Below are 18,163 nucleotides of genomic sequence, written 5' to 3' on the forward strand. Positions count from 1 at the left end.
ATAAATTATTATATGATTCAATTTGTTTACGTTATTTCTTTTCTTGTATTTATGTTTTATTTAATAAGTTACTCCTGCTTTATATAAATTGTGTTCATTATTATTTTCTTTTATTTGTTTATGTTATTTATTCGTTTATTTTCTTTTATTTATTTATTATTTTATGGGTTAATACTGCTTAGATTATTTCCTGCATGTTTTATACAGATGCAAAGTCTGTATGTTGTTTATTAACCAATAAACTAATCTAAATAAAGAACTCCACTACCCATTAGGTCTAGCGAGAAACGACCGCGATGCCTTGTGGGTAAGCGGGAAGTAAACAAAAGCACGTTGAAGATGGAGCATTCAGAGAGGAACAGAGTAAATGTTTTACGGGACTTTCAAGGGTCTTTTTTCGCTATGAGTCGCCTGGTTTCATTTCCCTGGACAGTGAGTATGACTGGGTGGTAGCAGACATTTTATACCGTCTCCATTCATCACACAGAGCGAACGTCACGCCAAACTCCATTCAAATATGTGTCTATTCGTGCTTCCTCGCTCAGCGGAAAACGTGCTCGGCGTCAGAATATGACTGAAATTATTTCACACATCAGCGGGCTGTTCTGCATAATCCGGCACACATATGATCCACCAGCAGGTCGGGATTAAAACAAATAACCTCGATTTTCTTCAATTCAGACTTGTCTCAACCTCTTTTTATACAGTCTCTGGTCTCAACTGTTCTGGACTCGGAGGACCTTTTTCTTAACTTTGTAAATAGACTGTGGAAATAACAGGAGACCCACGGTTGACTGCTTCAATGTGCATTTAAAAAAAGGTCGAATTCAGTTTTTCAATTTAAATTCAAAGGTTTTACTTGTTACATACACAAACAATATGTGAAATGTGCACGGTGGCATACTCTTAAGGATGTACTAGAAATAAAATGATTCATAATAATTAGAATAAGAATTAGGAAAACAATGTAAAGGATACAGATTCAAAGATGAAATATAAATATATGTAATATAAGTATCTAATTCGATGTCAGTATGTATTGATGACAGTAGATAAAGTAAAATTAATGTATGCAAAGCAACCATGGAAGTTTTCTGAAGGTTTTGTGGCCTGTGGAAGAAAGAATTCTTCACTTAAAGTCATTTTTATTTTAAAATTAAAGTCAAAATGCTGACAGGAAATACAGATAAATCTATAATTCTGAGGAAACTAAACTCTAACACATTAGTGTTAACACTAATTAATTGTGTTAGCAAACACACCTCATTAAAGGTTTGAGACCTCTTCATAGTTTCTAACTGATAATTTCTACTTTTCAGTTTTTAGAAAAAGACCTCGAAAGCAACAAATCATCAGACTTGATTTCAGACATCCTGAAACAGGTAAGTGGACCTGCACACAAACGTTTCACGGCCTTATAATCATGAAATGGTCCTGAGTTATCAATAAAATGAACAACAGTGTAATATCTCTTTTGTTTTTGGCAGACGTGTCTTCACTCTCTGTGCCGGAAGTTTCCACCATCAGTCAGATTCAGGAGGCTGTTCCTCTCTGAGCTCATCAGACGGGTTGGTGGTCTGTTATTTCCTAATCATGTCTTTACAGGAAATAACGACATCATTTGGTACTAATTATAGGAAAAATAAGTTATTTTAGTCGGTTTTGGTTTAACTTTTGCTTACATGCTAATGTAGCACGTTGGCATGCCATGTTAGCATTAATCTCCAAGTACAGCCGAGGCTGATGGGAATTTACTCATTATTTTGGAGGTATCCTGGTTTTAACTGAACTGTGGGACAAGTGGAAACTTTGACCTGTAGGTGGCGCTTGATGAAAAGTCTTGAAATCACCAGAGCCAGTAGGATTCATCCTCAGGGAACCATGAACGTCCGTACAGAAGTTCATGGTAATCCATCTGACAGAGCGACATCACAACATAAAGTGACACGGTTGCTCCTGTGCTGTTCCTCCACAGCAGGAGGCCGCAGACTGCGATCCTCTGGACGAGCTGTACGACGCTCTGGCCGAGGTGGTGGGAGCTGAAGAGACGGCCGAGTGCTACAAGAGCTACTTACTGGTACCGAACCTGCTGCAAATAAACATTTCCTCACAGATCGGTCATCGCTCCTTCTTGTAACATGATCCTGAGCTTTTCTGTCCATGTCCTAATATGAAAGTATCAGTTTATTATATAACTAAAATGCTTCTTTTTTTTTTTGTTGGTAGAATTCAACAACTACAGCTCCCATGAAGCTTTGATGGAGCTTTTGTGTCTATGAGAAAATACATTGTGTTACGGAGCCTTATTTAGCAGAGGTTAGCTAGGAGAGGGGGGTTCAGCTGTCTGTAACCACAGGCCTGATTTAAACACACAAAACGGGACTTGAAAGATTCGTCCACCACACCCTTTTCATCTTTTTGTGCAAACATAACTTTTGGTTTGGATCCTACGTACAGTTTCATAAATGAAGCCCCTGGGGATCCAAAATGTCGTAAAAGACAATTAGAAGATAGTTTTTGTCCCGCAGCCCAGTGGTGATGCTGTCAGCCTGCTGGAAAACGTAGCTCTGATCTCAGAGGGGACCACCGGCCTGGTGACCTGGGAGGCCGCTCTCTACCTGGCAGAGTGGGCTCTGGCTCACCGGCAGACCTTCGCTGGCAGGTATCCAACCCCTAAACCCTCCACAAGAAGAACGCCACCTATGAGAGTAAAAATTAAGATTCAAATTTCTATTTTTTTTTTTATGACTGCATCCCTCAACTCTAATGGGAGTCGGGGATTTCCACAACACAGGTCCTTTTCACTCCTCCTGTCTGCAGGACGGTTCTGGAGCTGGGCAGCGGTGTGGGGTTGACCGGCATCACAATCTGTCGCTCCTGCAGCCCGGACAGGTACGTCTTCAGCGACTGTCACCCCAGCGTCCTGCAGAAGCTGAGAAACAACATCCAGCTGAACAGTCTGGCTGAGCAGGCGTCTCCTGCAGTCAGTGTGGAGGACGTGGACTGGACGGCAGCGACAGAGGAACGGTTAAAACAGATCGGGGCTGACACTGTCATCGCTGCAGGTCAGAGTTCACACTCTTATTATGTGCCAGAAGGGAAATTAACTTTGAGTCACTCGCCAGCTTATAGAGTGGATTCCAGCGTTAACAGCCTTTCTGAATGATCACTTCTTAGCTACTGAACTCTGCCCCCTCATATACCTTAACTTTAAATGCTGCTATATTGTTTTTGCTTATACATATACTGCATCATTTGCACTCCAGTACTATGTACTGAATACTGCAATAACTCATCTACTGCACTGTTAACTATTTCTGTCCATAATTTGCACTACTTAATATTCATTGCACTGCTGTTCTGGCCAGTCCAACTCGTTATTGTATATATGCATCAGTATACTTCTGTTCATAGTAACGCCATCTGTATATAATGTCCATAGCACCACTTGTAAAATATTTCCATAATACTGCTCTATCCTGCATTTATGCACACACTTTTTATCCTGCACTTGCTTATTGCACTTCTGGTTAGACCTTAAACTGCATTTCGCTGCCTTGTACATTTGTAATGACATTAAAGTTGAATCTAAATCTAGATCTTTAGTATTGCAGCATCAGCTGGTCCGTGTCCAGAACGAGATATACTATATACAAATACTGGCCAGATTGTAATGAAATTTGAAATAGCATATTCTTCTTCCCAAGAGGATAATTACTCATGATTTTAAAAGACCTCTGACATTTCCTCTTGTGCCACCACCAAAAAAAAGTGACACCATAGTTTTTTTTTTTTTTTTTTTTTGAAGCAGCCGTAATTGATTTTTTTGTCCACTTGGGGGCAGCAGAAACAAGCTGTAAGCACAACACTGACATATTATCACCTTATAAAGCTGATATGACGAACATGCTTGACACAGAGCAACGAGTCCAATATTCACTCTCCTCTTAGCTCTGGTTCGGTCGCCACCGACTCCTGAGAAAAATATCTGGCTCTCAAATGTTCCACTTTCTTCACGGGCTAGTCTCTAACTGCGTCTGTCTGCTGCGTGGGGCTGGGCCGGTAGAGTACAGTGGGTTTTATCAGAGTACTAATGTAATCAAGTAATCTTCGTAGAGCTGAGGGGAACTGCAGACTTGGGTGATAATTATCTGTGTGTTTGTCACTACAAATGAGCCCTTTCACATGACACAGTAATTCAATCCATTGTTAATATAAAAATATTGATCGGTGCAGCTTTAACAGTAGTTGGTCTTAAAAATACAAAATGTTATGATGGAGTCACCAAAGTAAAAAGAAAAAGGTTCATCCTCTGGGGAGCATGCGTAACAACAGCAGTTATACTACAGCGACTGCACAGTGTGTCACAAACTGCAGGTAGTTATAGAAACTAGGGCTCATTATCGATTCATCTGCTCATTATTTTTTTATTATTGGTGGAAAAAATCTGCAAATTCTCACAATTAAGAAGCTTGAACTATTAGATGTTTGGCATTCTCGCTTAAAGAATTACAAATAATCAGTAATCAGTGATTAAAATATAAATCTAATACTGTTTATTAACTTATAGATTAATTAATCAATTTATTTCTATAGCACCTTCCAACAACCGAAGCTGAACCAAAGTGCTGTACAACATTAAAAACAAGATAAAAATAATAACAAATAATAATAAAAGTACAAATAGATCAGCAGAGCACATTACAACATTAAGATAAAGTGTCACAGCCTGTCAATCAATAGATTGTTTCAGCTCAAATAAAAATGACTGTTTATGTTGCGGCTGACTAGACCTCTTCTCAGAACTGAGTGATTGACACCTCCCTCCCTCTCCTGATAGTTTTGGGACAACTTACGGAGTCTTTACATTGATTACATGGCGTTTGGTGACCGCAGTAAACCCCACAGAGCTGCACAGAGAACACCGTCAGCCTCCTGCCTCATTCAGCAGTGTGAACGATGAAACCTAGCAGATGTTTCTTCCCTGTGGTGCAGATGTGGTGTATGACCCCGACGTTGTAGGAAGTCTGGTGAAGCTGCTGTCCAAGATCCTGAGGTGTCCGTCTCCTGGAGCCCCCCCTGAGGTCCTCATCTGCTCCACCATAAGAAACCAAGAGACTTACAGTGGCTTTAAGCAGCAGCTCGGTAGGAGACCACTGAGAGGATGTTTTGTTCTTACAGACGACGCAGTCTGACTGCACAGAGATCTGTTAGTAGTAGAGTCTTAGTTCTGCTCTTACGAGTCTAAAGACTAATTTGAGGCCAAAAACATGAGTTGACCTGTCTTTATGGATAAGGCTGGTGGTGTTTTATTTTTATTCTTATCAGCAAATTCCCTGAACTTTATTCTAACAAGTAATGTCTGTGTCGCCACCGCCTGATAGCAAACAGGGTCACACACGTCCACATCTGGACACCGAAGCCTCTATTTTTTTCTGGGAATAAACAAAGGAGTTTACACTCAACAATTAAAAAAAAAAACGTTCATATGGTGGGTATTTAATATGCCGAATCAAATTAGACCATATTTCTTTATAAAAAGACAGAAGGATTCAATAAATCTTCACCAGAATTTAGTTTGTGGCAGCTCAGTATCCTTGTGAATTCTGCCCATATTGGACTATAATGCAGGTCACGATTTACGTCCAGTGCAAGAAGTGGTGTTAATATAACGAGGTGGAAACTAAAGGTGCGGAGGTCGGGCTGGTGGATGAATGTGTAGAGTCTTTGTGACTTTATGTTGCGTCTGGTCACCACTTTCCCTAACATTAACCACACTGTGGTTGCCGTACAGAGATATTGTAGAAAGTATTTTAAAAACATTAACATTGGACATAAAACATGTTGTTCGTTAATCTAATTAATAATCCAGACCTCCACTACTCTACAAAAGCTATTTAAAAAACATGAAAGAGCCATATTGTTACATTTAGGGTGACGTATTCCTCGTTATGAGGAGGATATGATGCATTCATACATTATCCTAAGGTATGAATGCAACATTAGTTATAATTTAGTGTTTATTGTGGTATGTGTGTTTTTAATTCTCTTCAATTCTTCTCTAAACTTGGCCTTTTGTGAATTTACTTATTAATTATCGATACATTTTGGATGCTGTTCTCTGTTTTCTTGCTTCAGTGAACTGACAGAAAATGTTTTGTTTTGACAGAAAAGGCAGGAATCAGCCATCATGTGATCCCAGGACCCGTCAGCCGCGTGTTTCCTTACAACAGAGTCTCTGATATAGAAATGATTAAACTGTACAGATGACACAACTGTAGCACAATAAAGATTTTATTTACAAATGTACATCGTATCAAAGTGTCCTTTTATACATTCAAGTTCTCTGAAGTAGAATTAGAAAGTTTTTTTTACAGGTGGAGCGTTTAGAGAAGCTTTTATCTCACCTGTGTGTTACAGCTGCATTTCATTTTCTTAAAGTTTAATGGGCTCAAACTAAACAGAGTGATGCCCAGATGTTTCACTCTCTGGTTGATCCACAGACCACCATCATCGTCCCGTCTGCGCTGATCCTCTACCTTCAAGCTACAAGACATTAAAACAAAAGATGTCCCGACTTTTCAGCCCAAATATTCTAAACGCGACTTCTCTGCCGTTCATCCCCGTGTGTCATTTTCTGTTGCCAACAGTCGTAAACTGAAAATCATCGAGGCAAACGGCGTCAGATGGTTCAAATGACACTTCTCTGCCAAGAATGAAGTTAAAAGGGACACTTTAGATGCATTGTGGTCTGAAAATATTGGTGTATGCCATTTAAAAATCCCACCAGGGTCTATCAGGGAGCAGTGATCAGCGGCAGGACGTTCTGGTCCCAGTTGTCGTCCCAGCGCTGCCCTCTGCTGGTGCGGAGGTTCCTCCTGAACACACCCAGTCTGCCCTCTGAACTGGGAAACTCTGACAGCAGAGACTGCAAACACACAAACCATTTAAAAAGAAGCTTAAACAGTGAAGGAGGAGTAACAGCAGACCTCTGAAAGCTCTTAAATGAACTGAAATTCATGTTACCACATTTGATGCAGATGTTTGTGAAATTTTAGGGGTCAAAATTAGGAGTATAACATTTTGTGTGAAACCTGAAGATTGAGCCAAAGTAACTGTAAGACACTAATATGTCTGAAATCCAGGCAGCTCGTAGATCCACTCTGATCGATCTCGAGCAGTTCGATATGAAGCCTGTCTGATTTATGTTAAATTAGAGTAACTTAACACCCACGGAAAATCTTGTATTTGCTGACATCCAGGTGTACTTCTCTCCTTGCTGCAGTGATGTGCAGGTGTGCTCCAGGACCCAGTGACATCACTGTTGGGTGTGGCTACAGCTGCGACACAGCACACTGCTGAGGTGAAACAGGCCAGAGGGCAGAGAAATACTGCTTTTCAGCCTGGTGTTAAGTTACTCTTTAACTCTGAACTATGAATTTAATTCTGTCCAGACGTGAGGCGCTGAATCTTTGTTTCTTGGTGTTCAGAGTTCAAATATACTGAATGCATTATATCGTGCCTCAACGTGAGCCATCAGCAGCCTTTTCATGCACAGCGCGTGCTCACGTATCTGTATTTTGGGCACATTTACAGGTTTTCCTCTCACCTTGAGCTGCTCGGCGAGCTCCTGAGAGTCTCTGAAGATCAGTCCGTTCTCCTCGTGCTTCACCAGCTCGTGTAAACTGGGGAAAAAAGGCCGTCGTGTTAGCTTTGATACACATTTCACGTATCAATTAGTTTCCAAAGATCAGTTTGAGTCTCAGGTGGGATTTTACAGTTTATTTTTGAGTTCTTTCGACACAAATCAGTCACAATCTACTAAGAATGCAGCAATATGAACGTCAACGATAAACGACTTGATTCAGCTGGCTAAAAGCAAGACGATAAGTCTGAAATCAATCTGTAATTTCTAAAACATTCAGCCTCTTCAGAAGTTTCTGTCCATTGAAACAAACAGAAATCTGACCTGGAGGACGCATCATCATCATCATCATCATCATCATCATCTCCTCAGTACAGGCAATGGACAAACAATAAAGACAGAAAGTCTAAAGCTCTGTAAGCGTCCCTTACAGGCTGCAGGATTTATTATTGCTCGGCTGTAAACCAGGACCCAGAGGTTCGACCACATCACACCTGGTTCAGCCTTTTTACATCGGCTCCCTGTTGGTTTCAGGACTGATTTTAAGATCTTGTTGATGACTTTAAGGCTCTTCATGGCTCCAGACTGTATTTTAGACCCTGTAATCCCTTATGAACCTTAATTTGAGATCATAGTTTGAGATCTTCGGGCAGGGGTCTCCTGTCTGTTCCAGAGTCCAGGATGGAAACTAAGGGGGACAGAGCTTTTGCTATCAGGGCCCCGAGGCTCTGGAACAACCTGCCTGAAGACATTAGGTTGTCTGAGTCGGTGTCCTCGTTTAAGTCTCTTCTCAAAACACATTTTTATCTGAAAGCAGATCCTGATTTTACCTGAACTGGCTGTTTATTTTATTTCTTTATATTTTGTCATTCACTGTGATATTTTATTTCTCTTGTTGTGAAGCACTTTGTACTTTGTTTTGATAAGTGCTCTATAAATAAAGTTTTATTATTATTATTATTAAATTATATTATATCTCACAAAACACAAGCTAGAGGAAAGGTGCTCACCAGTTGAAGTGGATGGCACAGACGGGCAGGCAGCAGCCGAACATGTCCACCACCTTCATGGGCAGATCCAGACCGCTGGACGACTTGTGGAGACAAACACCAAGGTCTGCCGAGCCTGACAAGACAAACACAGAGACATATAAAAAGACGTGTACGCTGGGCTGAGTCTTCTTTTTAATGGCAAAGGTGAAAATAAAACTGAATTAACTGTGCGTTCTTTCTATTATAAAGCAGCTGTGCGCTCACTTTAAGATACATTTTAATAATTATTTGTGGTATTTTGCATAATCCAGTATGTTTAGGTTATTGGACTCTTGAATTGTAAACCTTTGGTGTTTAAAGATACATTTAGCTTTTAGCTTATTTTTTTTTAAATATTTAGGCAAGTTCCTACAGTAACAGTAAAGTTTGTTGTAATGGAGATAACTCAACTCCACAAAGTGTTTCATATATTTGATAACTGTCAGACAGAGTGAAAATAACATTTTCTCTAACTTTAATTTGTTAAAGAGAAATTAAATGTAAAATCAGGAGGTCAAGAGGTTAAAACGCTGTCTGACCTTCACTGGGACACAGTTAATACAACGATATTGTAAAGCATGACATGTTCTGTGAAACATTACTTATTTAGCTGTTGGGCGCTCCTGTTTCTTGCTAGTGAGTTCCCTGTGGATGCAACTAACGATCATTATCACTGATCAATATCAATCAATTAATCGTTTGTCAATAAAATGTCAGAAAAAAAGTTTAAAATTTGCAGCACAGTTTCCCAGAGCTAAGAGTGATATATTATAAAATATATATTATTGTCCAACCAACAGTCCAAAAAAACAACGATTAAGTATTTAAATTTTCTGTCGATCGACTAATCGATTAATCGATTAATCAACTGATTGCTTCAGCTCTAGAATCTCATCAATTTCATAATTTATTAGATAAAGAATTGCTGCCTGTTTTATAACGTCTGACTGCACATTCTCACAGAACGAGTTTAACAGTTTGCTCACATGCTGTACATGAAGCGTTTTGCTGAATATTCATAATTTCGCGCAGTTGGCATGAAGGAAAACTGAAAATACAGGAAGGAGACTGTCGATCTAATCATGACTGTGGTTTCTCTTTTGTCCCACACCACAAGGGGAATAAACATTTTTATGCAACAATCTGACAAGAGAAGAATCTTCTAACTCATTCATGGTGAGAAAGTTGAGTGATGAATTAATTACGCTGCTCTTAATTGTCAAGTAAATTTTATTTATATAGCCCAATATCACAAATCATAATTTGCCTCAAGGTGCTTAATACGGCGAACAAGACGTGCATTTAGCCTTTATGTTAATCTGACGGCATTCAGTTCAGACTTGAGTCGTGTTTTACGGAAATGTCCGACCTCGACTCGGGCTTTTATTCAAACATGAGACAAACATGATTTACGTAAAGAGCTGCAGGCTCTGCAAGGCTGAACACAAGCACACACAGTATGTAATGTTTATCGGTCTTACCCAATAAGACGGGATAATCTTCTGCCTCCAGCCAGGGAGTGCAGATCGTCACATGTTCTAAATGCAGAGAGTCAATCAGCTTCCTGTAGTGTTCCTTCTGAGGACCTTTACCTGCACACACACACACACACACACACACACACACACACACACACACACACACACACACACACTCGAATGAAACCTGAAACCTGTTTTGAAGTCAGACATTTTGACAAACAGTGAGGCAGCAGAGGATTACCTGTGATCACACAGACTAAAGATGGTAAGGAAGCTCCTCCTTTAATGAAACCGTCGTACTCTGTCAGAACAAACAGGTGTGAGGTGAAAAGTGAAACACACAGCATCATGTTTTACTCTGTGTGTAACAGAAGGTAAATAACAGCAGTTTAAAACCTCTCGTACCTTCAAGAGCCTTCAGTAAGATGGAGAAATCTTCATCCTCTGTGGAGAGAAGGTCAGCGTGTTGGATTAGTTTGGAGTCACTATGAAGAATTTTAAAATGTCTGATTTTAGGATGAAACGGTGTCTGATTCAGTGTTTGAGGTTGGACTGATTCATTTTCCTACAAACAAAACCGTATACCATCATTTTAAAGATGCAATAATCACATAAAAGTTATAAATAGGGGCTTTATAATGTAAAGCGCACAAACACATATAACATGATCAAAATGCTTTATGTAAGGAAAAGAATACCCAACGAGTTGTACGTTTCCAGATTGTACTGGATGAACGGTGAAGACCGACTGGAAGTGACATTTCCTCCGCCACTTCTCGCTCATCGCTGTAGGCTGATGAGCAGCTCGCTCGCTAGCAAAAATTGTGTAAATGAGCAACAATTTCTGTGACTTTGTGCAAAGCAGCACTTTTGTTTTTTGTTCGTTGGAGGCAAGAGACAATCAAAACAGGGATCCCAGAAATCTTCTCCTCCACAGACATTTATTCACAGCAATTAAAGATTAAGGCTGCAACTAAGTTATTTTTATTATCAATTAATCAGAAAAATAGAAAATAAAATCAGAAAATAGTGGAAAATGCCAGTTAAAGTTCCCCACAGCCAGAGGTAATCTATTTCAATAGCTTGTTTTATTCGCCCACAGTTCAAAACCCAAAAATGTACTATGCTAAATCCTGAAAAATGACTAAAATGATGAATCGATTATCAAAGTAGTTGCAGAATAATTTTGTGTTGCTGGACTAATCAATTAATTGTTGCACTTCTAATAAAGACTAACTGACCCACCACAGCATCACTTTTTCAGCAAATCACTGCAAAGCCGGCAAACAAATGTCCTCCTCATTTGCATAAAGTATTTATATTTTTTTGCATTGCTGGTTGTGTTGCCTGGAATCCCACAATGCCTTGCGAATCTATTCGCCTGTACCCCGTAGAAAATAATTACGGGTGAGCTTCGCTTTGCGCCTTGTTTTTTAGTAGTTCTTCACTGTAAGAACAGAATTCATCCCGCGCTCGTTGTTATTTATCTATCTTTCAAAGCTCTTTATGAGCCTCACTGTTGTTGTCTTCACCAAACATCTACGTCACAGGTCTCCGGTTATATTGCCCAGTTACTAAAAGTTAATCCACACCTGTCAGAATATTAGTGGCCATGGTGTAATGTACTACAATCTACAGTTATACCAAATATCACGACAATTGGTTTGTAGCTCATCTAAATGATGATTTTCCTCTCACCTGTCCAGCTGGTGCTGCTGAGCAGCAGCGCCGGTCGCTCCGCCCTCAAGGTCACTGTGTCATCAGTGAGGTCACAAACTGAGAAAACTGTCCTCTCCACCTCCACCTCCACCTCCTCAGACCTGCAAAACACACGACAGGTGTGACAGTGTAGTACTACAGCTAACTGTAAAAAAAAACAAACAACAAACTTATTGAGCTTTACAAAAGCATCTCTCACTGTTTACATCCTGTCTTTGTACATTTTAAATAAAGCTCTGAGGCTTTAACAAAGCATTTGTTTGTAGTGTTGGACCCACATTAAGTCCAGCAGAGCTGAAGATACACAAAAAGAGAAAATGTCTACATATTCTTACAAAATGATGGACTGCACAAAACTGAAGTTTGGTACTTTTTAAAGTTTGTGACTGAAATGCTTCTCTAACACGATGCCTGACTTTTATAAACAGACGTAGAGTTTCTCACCCTTTGCTCTGGAACTGAGGATAAGTGTTGGCCAGTCTCATGAAGAGCTCGTGCTGCAGCTTCAGCGGAGTCTCTCTGAAGATGGAGGCTGGTCTGTCGTACAGAGTCGTCGCCCTGCAAACATCAAACAGTCAAAACGGTCTCTCCAGCTCTTCACACGCCTCCATGTTATTGACTAAGATAACTGGGCTGACAGGTGTAGTAGATATAAGCTCATGCATAATTCAGGCAGGGGACGTTTTTATCTTCCAGCTCACGTTTGGGTCCAAACTCTGTTCTGTTCGTCCTTTGACTTGAGTCCAAAGCAAGATATCCCAACTGCTACAACCTTTGTTCTGGATATTTATTGCCCCGAGAGGATGAATGGTTATGATTTTAATTATTAGCGCCACCATCATGACAAACTCTTATTTTTTTTTTAGCTCCACTACTGGTAAGACTCAAAGAATAACTAAACTGTCACTTTGGGGGATATTTGCTAAGTCTGACCCAACTTACCATCAGGGACATTTTGTGTCACCACAATGTTTCAAGTCAGTGAGGTATTTGACTGTTTTGCACATAAAAGGGCCACAAAACCTCAGTTAATGTCCCTGTGTTGTTTCTTCAATGCCACACATTCACACTGTCAGGTGTAATGAACATTACAGCCTCTAGAAGCTGCTAGTGAGGCTTCAGACTTGTATTTTGTTCTATAAAACATGATGAGAGCAAAACAAATCATACTTGATGCCCCAGTTTTTCTGCAAGTCGTCCTTCATTGCGTTGGTAACACACAGGCTGTGTGTGGCCAGAGGCCCGAAGAAGTGTTCATACCTGGAAGAAGACAGGAACAAAATAATATATCTAAACCACATCACGGTCACAGATGAAAGAGTATTCACAGACTCTTTTGGGCCCATTGGAAACCCAGCAATTATACAACATTTAAAGTTCAAGGAACATGGCAACACAAATCTATATAATAAAATAATAAAATAAAATCGATAACAGCCTAGAAAAAATTAACAACCGCAGATAATGTTGGCTTCTGTAACTCCGGTGATTAATCTATTATTAATCTATCTAAAAAGCTCAGTACGGACCACTTTGCCAGTCTGACCACCGGGTGTCTCTGGCCGTGGCTCAGGGCCATGATGGTGTAGCCGTAGTTGTGCCAGTCGATGACGAATCTGCTGCCTCGCAGGACGCACACGAGCCAAGCCACTGCAATGCTGGGCAAGCCCGGGGGATTCTGGGATACAAACACAATCATCATCATCATCAGACTGAAGGGCGGACTGAGAAAGTGTTAAAACTAATTACAGCAGAAGTTACTTTTGGGTTATATGCACTATAATTACACTGAAGATGATTTGTAGTAAATGGGACAAACAGTTAATGAAAATAAATAAAAACACTGGTATGGCCCTTTAAGTTTAGATCATTTCATTTCTTTATCTGTAAGGACAACACACGTTAATCAACATTTCTGTAAATGTGCCAGTGTTAGCCAGCTGGCTAATGGCAACACGTTTTAAAGCCAGTGGCAGGTGCATCCGTCTGTAGATACAGACCGCGCATCAGATTTTTCACCTTTAATCTCGAATCCAGTACCTGCATTAGAATATGAGACTGTGCCTCCGTCTTCAGCAGCACACGAAGAAGCTGCAGACACTGAACGATCACCTTCGTCACATATGTGAGGATTTTCGGTCCCACTGAAAAGTCAGCAAAGAACTTTTTTTTTTTAAACGACATCATCACATTTCTGGGATTTTTCATCACCCATTGAAAAATCTCCAAACAGACAAGAGTGTCAAACAGTGGTGGAAAGTACTTTACTTAAGTACAAATCCGAGGTACTTGTACTTTACTTGAGTATTTCCATTTGATGCAACTTTATATTTATACTCTCCTTCATCTCAGAGGGAAATATTGGACTTTTTACTTCACTACATTTGTCTGACGGCTTTAGTTACTTTCATCCCCTTCCTGTCCAGTGAAAACCTCGTATCTCCAGATGTTTGTGATGAGCTGAAGGATGAAGAGTTTCCTTCATGTGCTGAGGAAACTCTCCTCCTCCTGAAGCTGAATAAACTCTTTAACCCCCCCCCCTCGGATCAGCTGGAAACAGGCTGTTTCTCTGAGCTCAGGAAGACTGTTTAGAGATACGTGGTTCTCACAGGACGGCGACGCTACAAACACGTGATGACCTTATAGACCATGATGCATTGCTGCAGATTAAACTACCCAACAGTATATAAAGCAGTTAAAATGAGCTCAACCTGAAACATCTGCAGCAGTAAAATGCAACACACACATTAATGCAGCAGGAATATGAATCCAGAAACATCAGATATAATAAAACACTGACAGGAAGCGTTTTACTGCACAGGGACGACTTTTAGCTGATAATACTCACATACTTTTACTGCAGTAAGGTTTTAAATGCAGGAGTTTTACCTGTAATGGAGTATTTTACAGTGTGGTATTAATACTTTTACTGAAGGATCTGAATACTTCTTCCACCTCTGATGTCGAACATGAAACACAGTGTAACGTGGTTCCAGTTACCTCGAACACCTTTCACTTCTGTTATGGGGACGATCCTTATTTTCTGCTCTCTCAGCACGTCTTGATGAGGTTTGGTATCTGAAATGAGAAAATGTCGGAGAAAAAAAAAAATCCATCACTTTTACAGCTCAACTGAAATTGGATTTTTGTGGATTGTTTCCATCGTTGATCTCTTTTATTATTTTTTGTGCTGCTCAAATCTGAGGTACCTGATGTCCCATATCGATTATTATTTATTTTGTGTGTGTGTGTGTGTGTGTGTGTGTGTGTTACATATTCAGTTTTCCCTGTCCTCCTCTACTTCCTCACTACCCAGCCATGCCGTGAACAGGAGCTCTGTAACTTTGCATTAGCAGAACTTTTATCGAACACTACGAGCAACTTCAGATAGTGCGGCGGTAGAGCGGGTTAGTCATTAATCGTAAGGTTCGTGGTTTGATCCCCAGTGCCTCCTGTCCACATGTTGAAGTGCTCTTGAGCAAGAAACTGAACCCAAAATTTCTCCTGATGTGGGCATGCTTAAAATAAAATAAACAAGTAATTTTGGACAAAAGCGTCTGTCAAATGAATGTAATGTAAAAACAGGAGTGACTGACTGGGGAAGAGCAATGTGTCAATATTATCGACTCCCAAATTAATTATTCCAGGCAAGTTGTAATTAAAGATGTAATCAAAATTAGTTATTGAAGTGTTTGTTTGGGTTTTATATGCTCTTCTTATCTTTACAAAAACAAACAAGCAATCTGACTTAACAGATCCATCGCTTTGTACATTAAGTTAGTGCAACTGAGTTAGATTTCATTTCTAAATAATTCATTTTTATCTACATAATTTATCATTATGTTCAATTTTGTATTGAACTGTGTTGTAGCAGTGCATTTTTAGTTGTACTGTATCTATATGTGTGGCACATTTTGGAAATAGTACCTCTACTTATACTAAAAACACATTTTTATCTGAAAGCAGATCCTGATTTTACCTGAACTTGCTGTTTATTTTATTGCTCTTGTGTATTTTATTTCTTTATTATTTCATCATTCACTGTGGTATTTTATTTCTCTTATTGTGAAGCACTTTGTACTTTGTTTTGATAACTGCTCTATAAATAACGTTTTATTATTATTGTTGTTATTTTTATACCTTTTGCTGCTGTGACTGTAATCAATACAGTTTGACAGCATCAGGTAATGTTTCTGGGAGCTGGCAGACGCCCCGACATGAGGGAAACAGATTAATCTATGAATGACAGTGTGAAACTCTGTGTTTGTGTGCGGCAGTCTTACCCAAAAACCCGACAAAAGTAACATTATATCCGTGTTTGCTGAGGGACAAGGCGTGATACTGCATCCGAGGGCTGCGACCGATATCCCCCAACACCAGCACACACACCCGCCGGTCAGTCCCACCGTCCCGCTGCCGCAACCACAGCGACACCAGTACGGCCATAACAGTCAGAGACACAGCCGGCCATGTTACATTTAAACCTGCTGCATAAAACACCATTAAAAGCGCCGCAATCAGCGCAAATACAGCCAGAGAAGCGGTGCAGGTGCAGGTGCAGCACGTCGCCATGTTTGTTTGTGATGACGTGGCCCAGGGAAGGAGGAGGGGCTTCAGATTTAAAGGAGCCGCAGACTTCACGATGCGTTCAGGTGCAAGACAGAAAAAAAGGTATTAAAAGAATCAGAAATACTTTGTTGATCCCCGAGGGGAAACTCTTTCGTTACAGCTGCTCGCTGTCACGTCAGCGCACATAGGAAGAGAGGTACTAAGCAAAAAATATAATACACTATAATACAGGTCAGATAAATTAAGTACAAAGTGGATATAAGTATAAATTAAAATAAATGTAAAGTACAAAGTGGATTTAGAGGTTGATGACAAATATGAACGGTATAATAATACTACAATGTAATAATAAGTAATTGAATGAGTAAATGAATTCGTAGATTTTATCCTTCTTGTCTTGTCACTATCTGACTAATTATTTTTTTTAATTAATTATTTCGAGAATTTATCATGCTTTTGCCTTAAATGGAAAAATGTTATAAATGATAAGGACAAATTCTACCTGTAAGCTGATAAGACATTTTTGTGGTAAAATTTTACATTGATAAATGTATTTAACAGTTATGCTCTGGTTAGTGCGAAAAGAAAAACCGTCAAAATATAGTACTTGTATGTCTTTGGTGTTTTTATTAATCTGCGCCTTTCTGGTATAACCTGTGCTTGCCTGCCCCCACTTCTGTAGCTATTCTTAGTATTAGGCTATATTTTTAGTATATTTGTAGTTTGTTTGTATAATTTTCAATCTGCTGGTATTCTATGATCTTAACTTTGTACTAGCATATTGTTGTACAGGTCTGTGTGCATGTTCTGTGTTCATAAATAAAGTTTGATGCAGTGCAGCAGCCATAATTGCGGTGAGTGCGCATGCGCCAACGTGCCTGCCTTGCCTGTCTTACTTTTTCCAACTTTTAGCTTTCCTTTTTCTTCCAAACTTGGGTAACTTGTGTGTAAGTATAAATATTGATATTTATTCATACCTCTATTACTGCTGTGCATTATCCTCCGTCTCATTATAATCTTAATAAAGCTACACTTAACAGTTCATGCACTATTATCTTATACCGGATTATTATCATCAACCGGTAAACCCACTTTGTACTTCACACTTATTTTATTTTATACTTATACCCACTTGGTGCTTAATTTATCTAGCCTGTATCTATAAGAGTTTCCCCTCGGGGATCAATAAAGTATTTCTGATTCATACATAGCAGCTATGGAATTATAACATGAGGCAGAGATGGTATAAACATAGATTAAGTTAAAAAAACAAACAGAAACATTAAAACATAACAAAGACTTGACAAAAATATCAAGAGTTTCCACATTAACTGAAAAATGCCTAAAATTGGAAAATCGGCTTTTTTCGGATGTAGGAAAGACGCTTCTGGCCTCTGCCACCAGGGGGATATTTTACAGTGGTTCCCAACATGGGGGCCGGATCCCTCTAAACTGTCACAAGATAAATCTAAGGGGTCACAACCTGCAGGCCTTAGACGTGTATGGTGTATGTGTATGCACTGGAGTATGTACCTGCACATGGACAGCATGCAAAATCCAAAAACCGGATTGGGAACCAGCTGGTTTATCAAGCAAAGCTCCCCCTTCACATTATTATGATTATTATTTGTAAATGTGGTGTTAATAACCTATGAGCTTTCACAATTAAGTGCATTAAAAAAAAACTGATTAAACCCAAAAGCTTTCTCATCCTTCCT

General features: G+C 39.6%; 2 protein-coding genes across 5 annotated transcripts; one reads left to right on the top strand and one right to left on the bottom strand.

The window, feature by feature from the left end:
* Window positions 1-292: 292 nt before the first annotated feature.
* eef2kmt (eukaryotic elongation factor 2 lysine methyltransferase) lies at window positions 293-6,309 on the top strand. Of its 4 annotated transcripts, none has more exons than XM_044181633.1 (8): window positions 293-432; window positions 1,320-1,382; window positions 1,488-1,568; window positions 1,976-2,077; window positions 2,529-2,708; window positions 2,795-3,065; window positions 4,996-5,145; window positions 6,170-6,309. In XM_044181633.1, the coding sequence occupies exons 1-8, from the start codon at window positions 340-342 to the stop codon at window positions 6,268-6,270; spliced, it is 1,041 nt and encodes a 346-aa protein (XP_044037568.1). In that variant the 5' UTR covers window positions 293-339; the 3' UTR covers window positions 6,271-6,309. The 4 variants fall into 4 exon arrangements, with proteins under 4 accessions (XP_044037568.1, XP_044037570.1, XP_044037569.1 ...); XM_044181635.1 differs by having other exon boundaries at window positions 2,529-2,662; window positions 2,821-3,065; XM_044181634.1 differs by having other exon boundaries at window positions 1,979-2,077.
* alg1 (ALG1 chitobiosyldiphosphodolichol beta-mannosyltransferase) lies at window positions 6,277-16,490 on the bottom strand. Its single transcript, XM_044181632.1, has 13 exons — window positions 16,160-16,490; window positions 14,877-14,954; window positions 13,917-14,020; window positions 13,406-13,554; window positions 13,047-13,136; window positions 12,321-12,434; window positions 11,856-11,977; window positions 10,563-10,601; window positions 10,399-10,458; window positions 10,158-10,268; window positions 8,656-8,770; window positions 7,610-7,685; window positions 6,277-6,928 (listed from the first exon to the last, which is right to left on the bottom strand). The coding sequence occupies exons 1-13, from the start codon at window positions 16,446-16,448 to the stop codon at window positions 6,797-6,799; spliced, it is 1,479 nt and encodes a 492-aa protein (XP_044037567.1). The 5' UTR covers window positions 16,449-16,490; the 3' UTR covers window positions 6,277-6,796.
* Between the last annotated feature and the right edge of the window lie 1,673 nt (window positions 16,491-18,163).

This window comes from Siniperca chuatsi, linkage group LG21 (assembly GCF_020085105.1).
Source record: "Siniperca chuatsi isolate FFG_IHB_CAS linkage group LG21, ASM2008510v1, whole genome shotgun sequence".
Lineage (NCBI taxonomy): Eukaryota > Metazoa > Chordata > Actinopteri > Centrarchiformes > Sinipercidae > Siniperca > Siniperca chuatsi.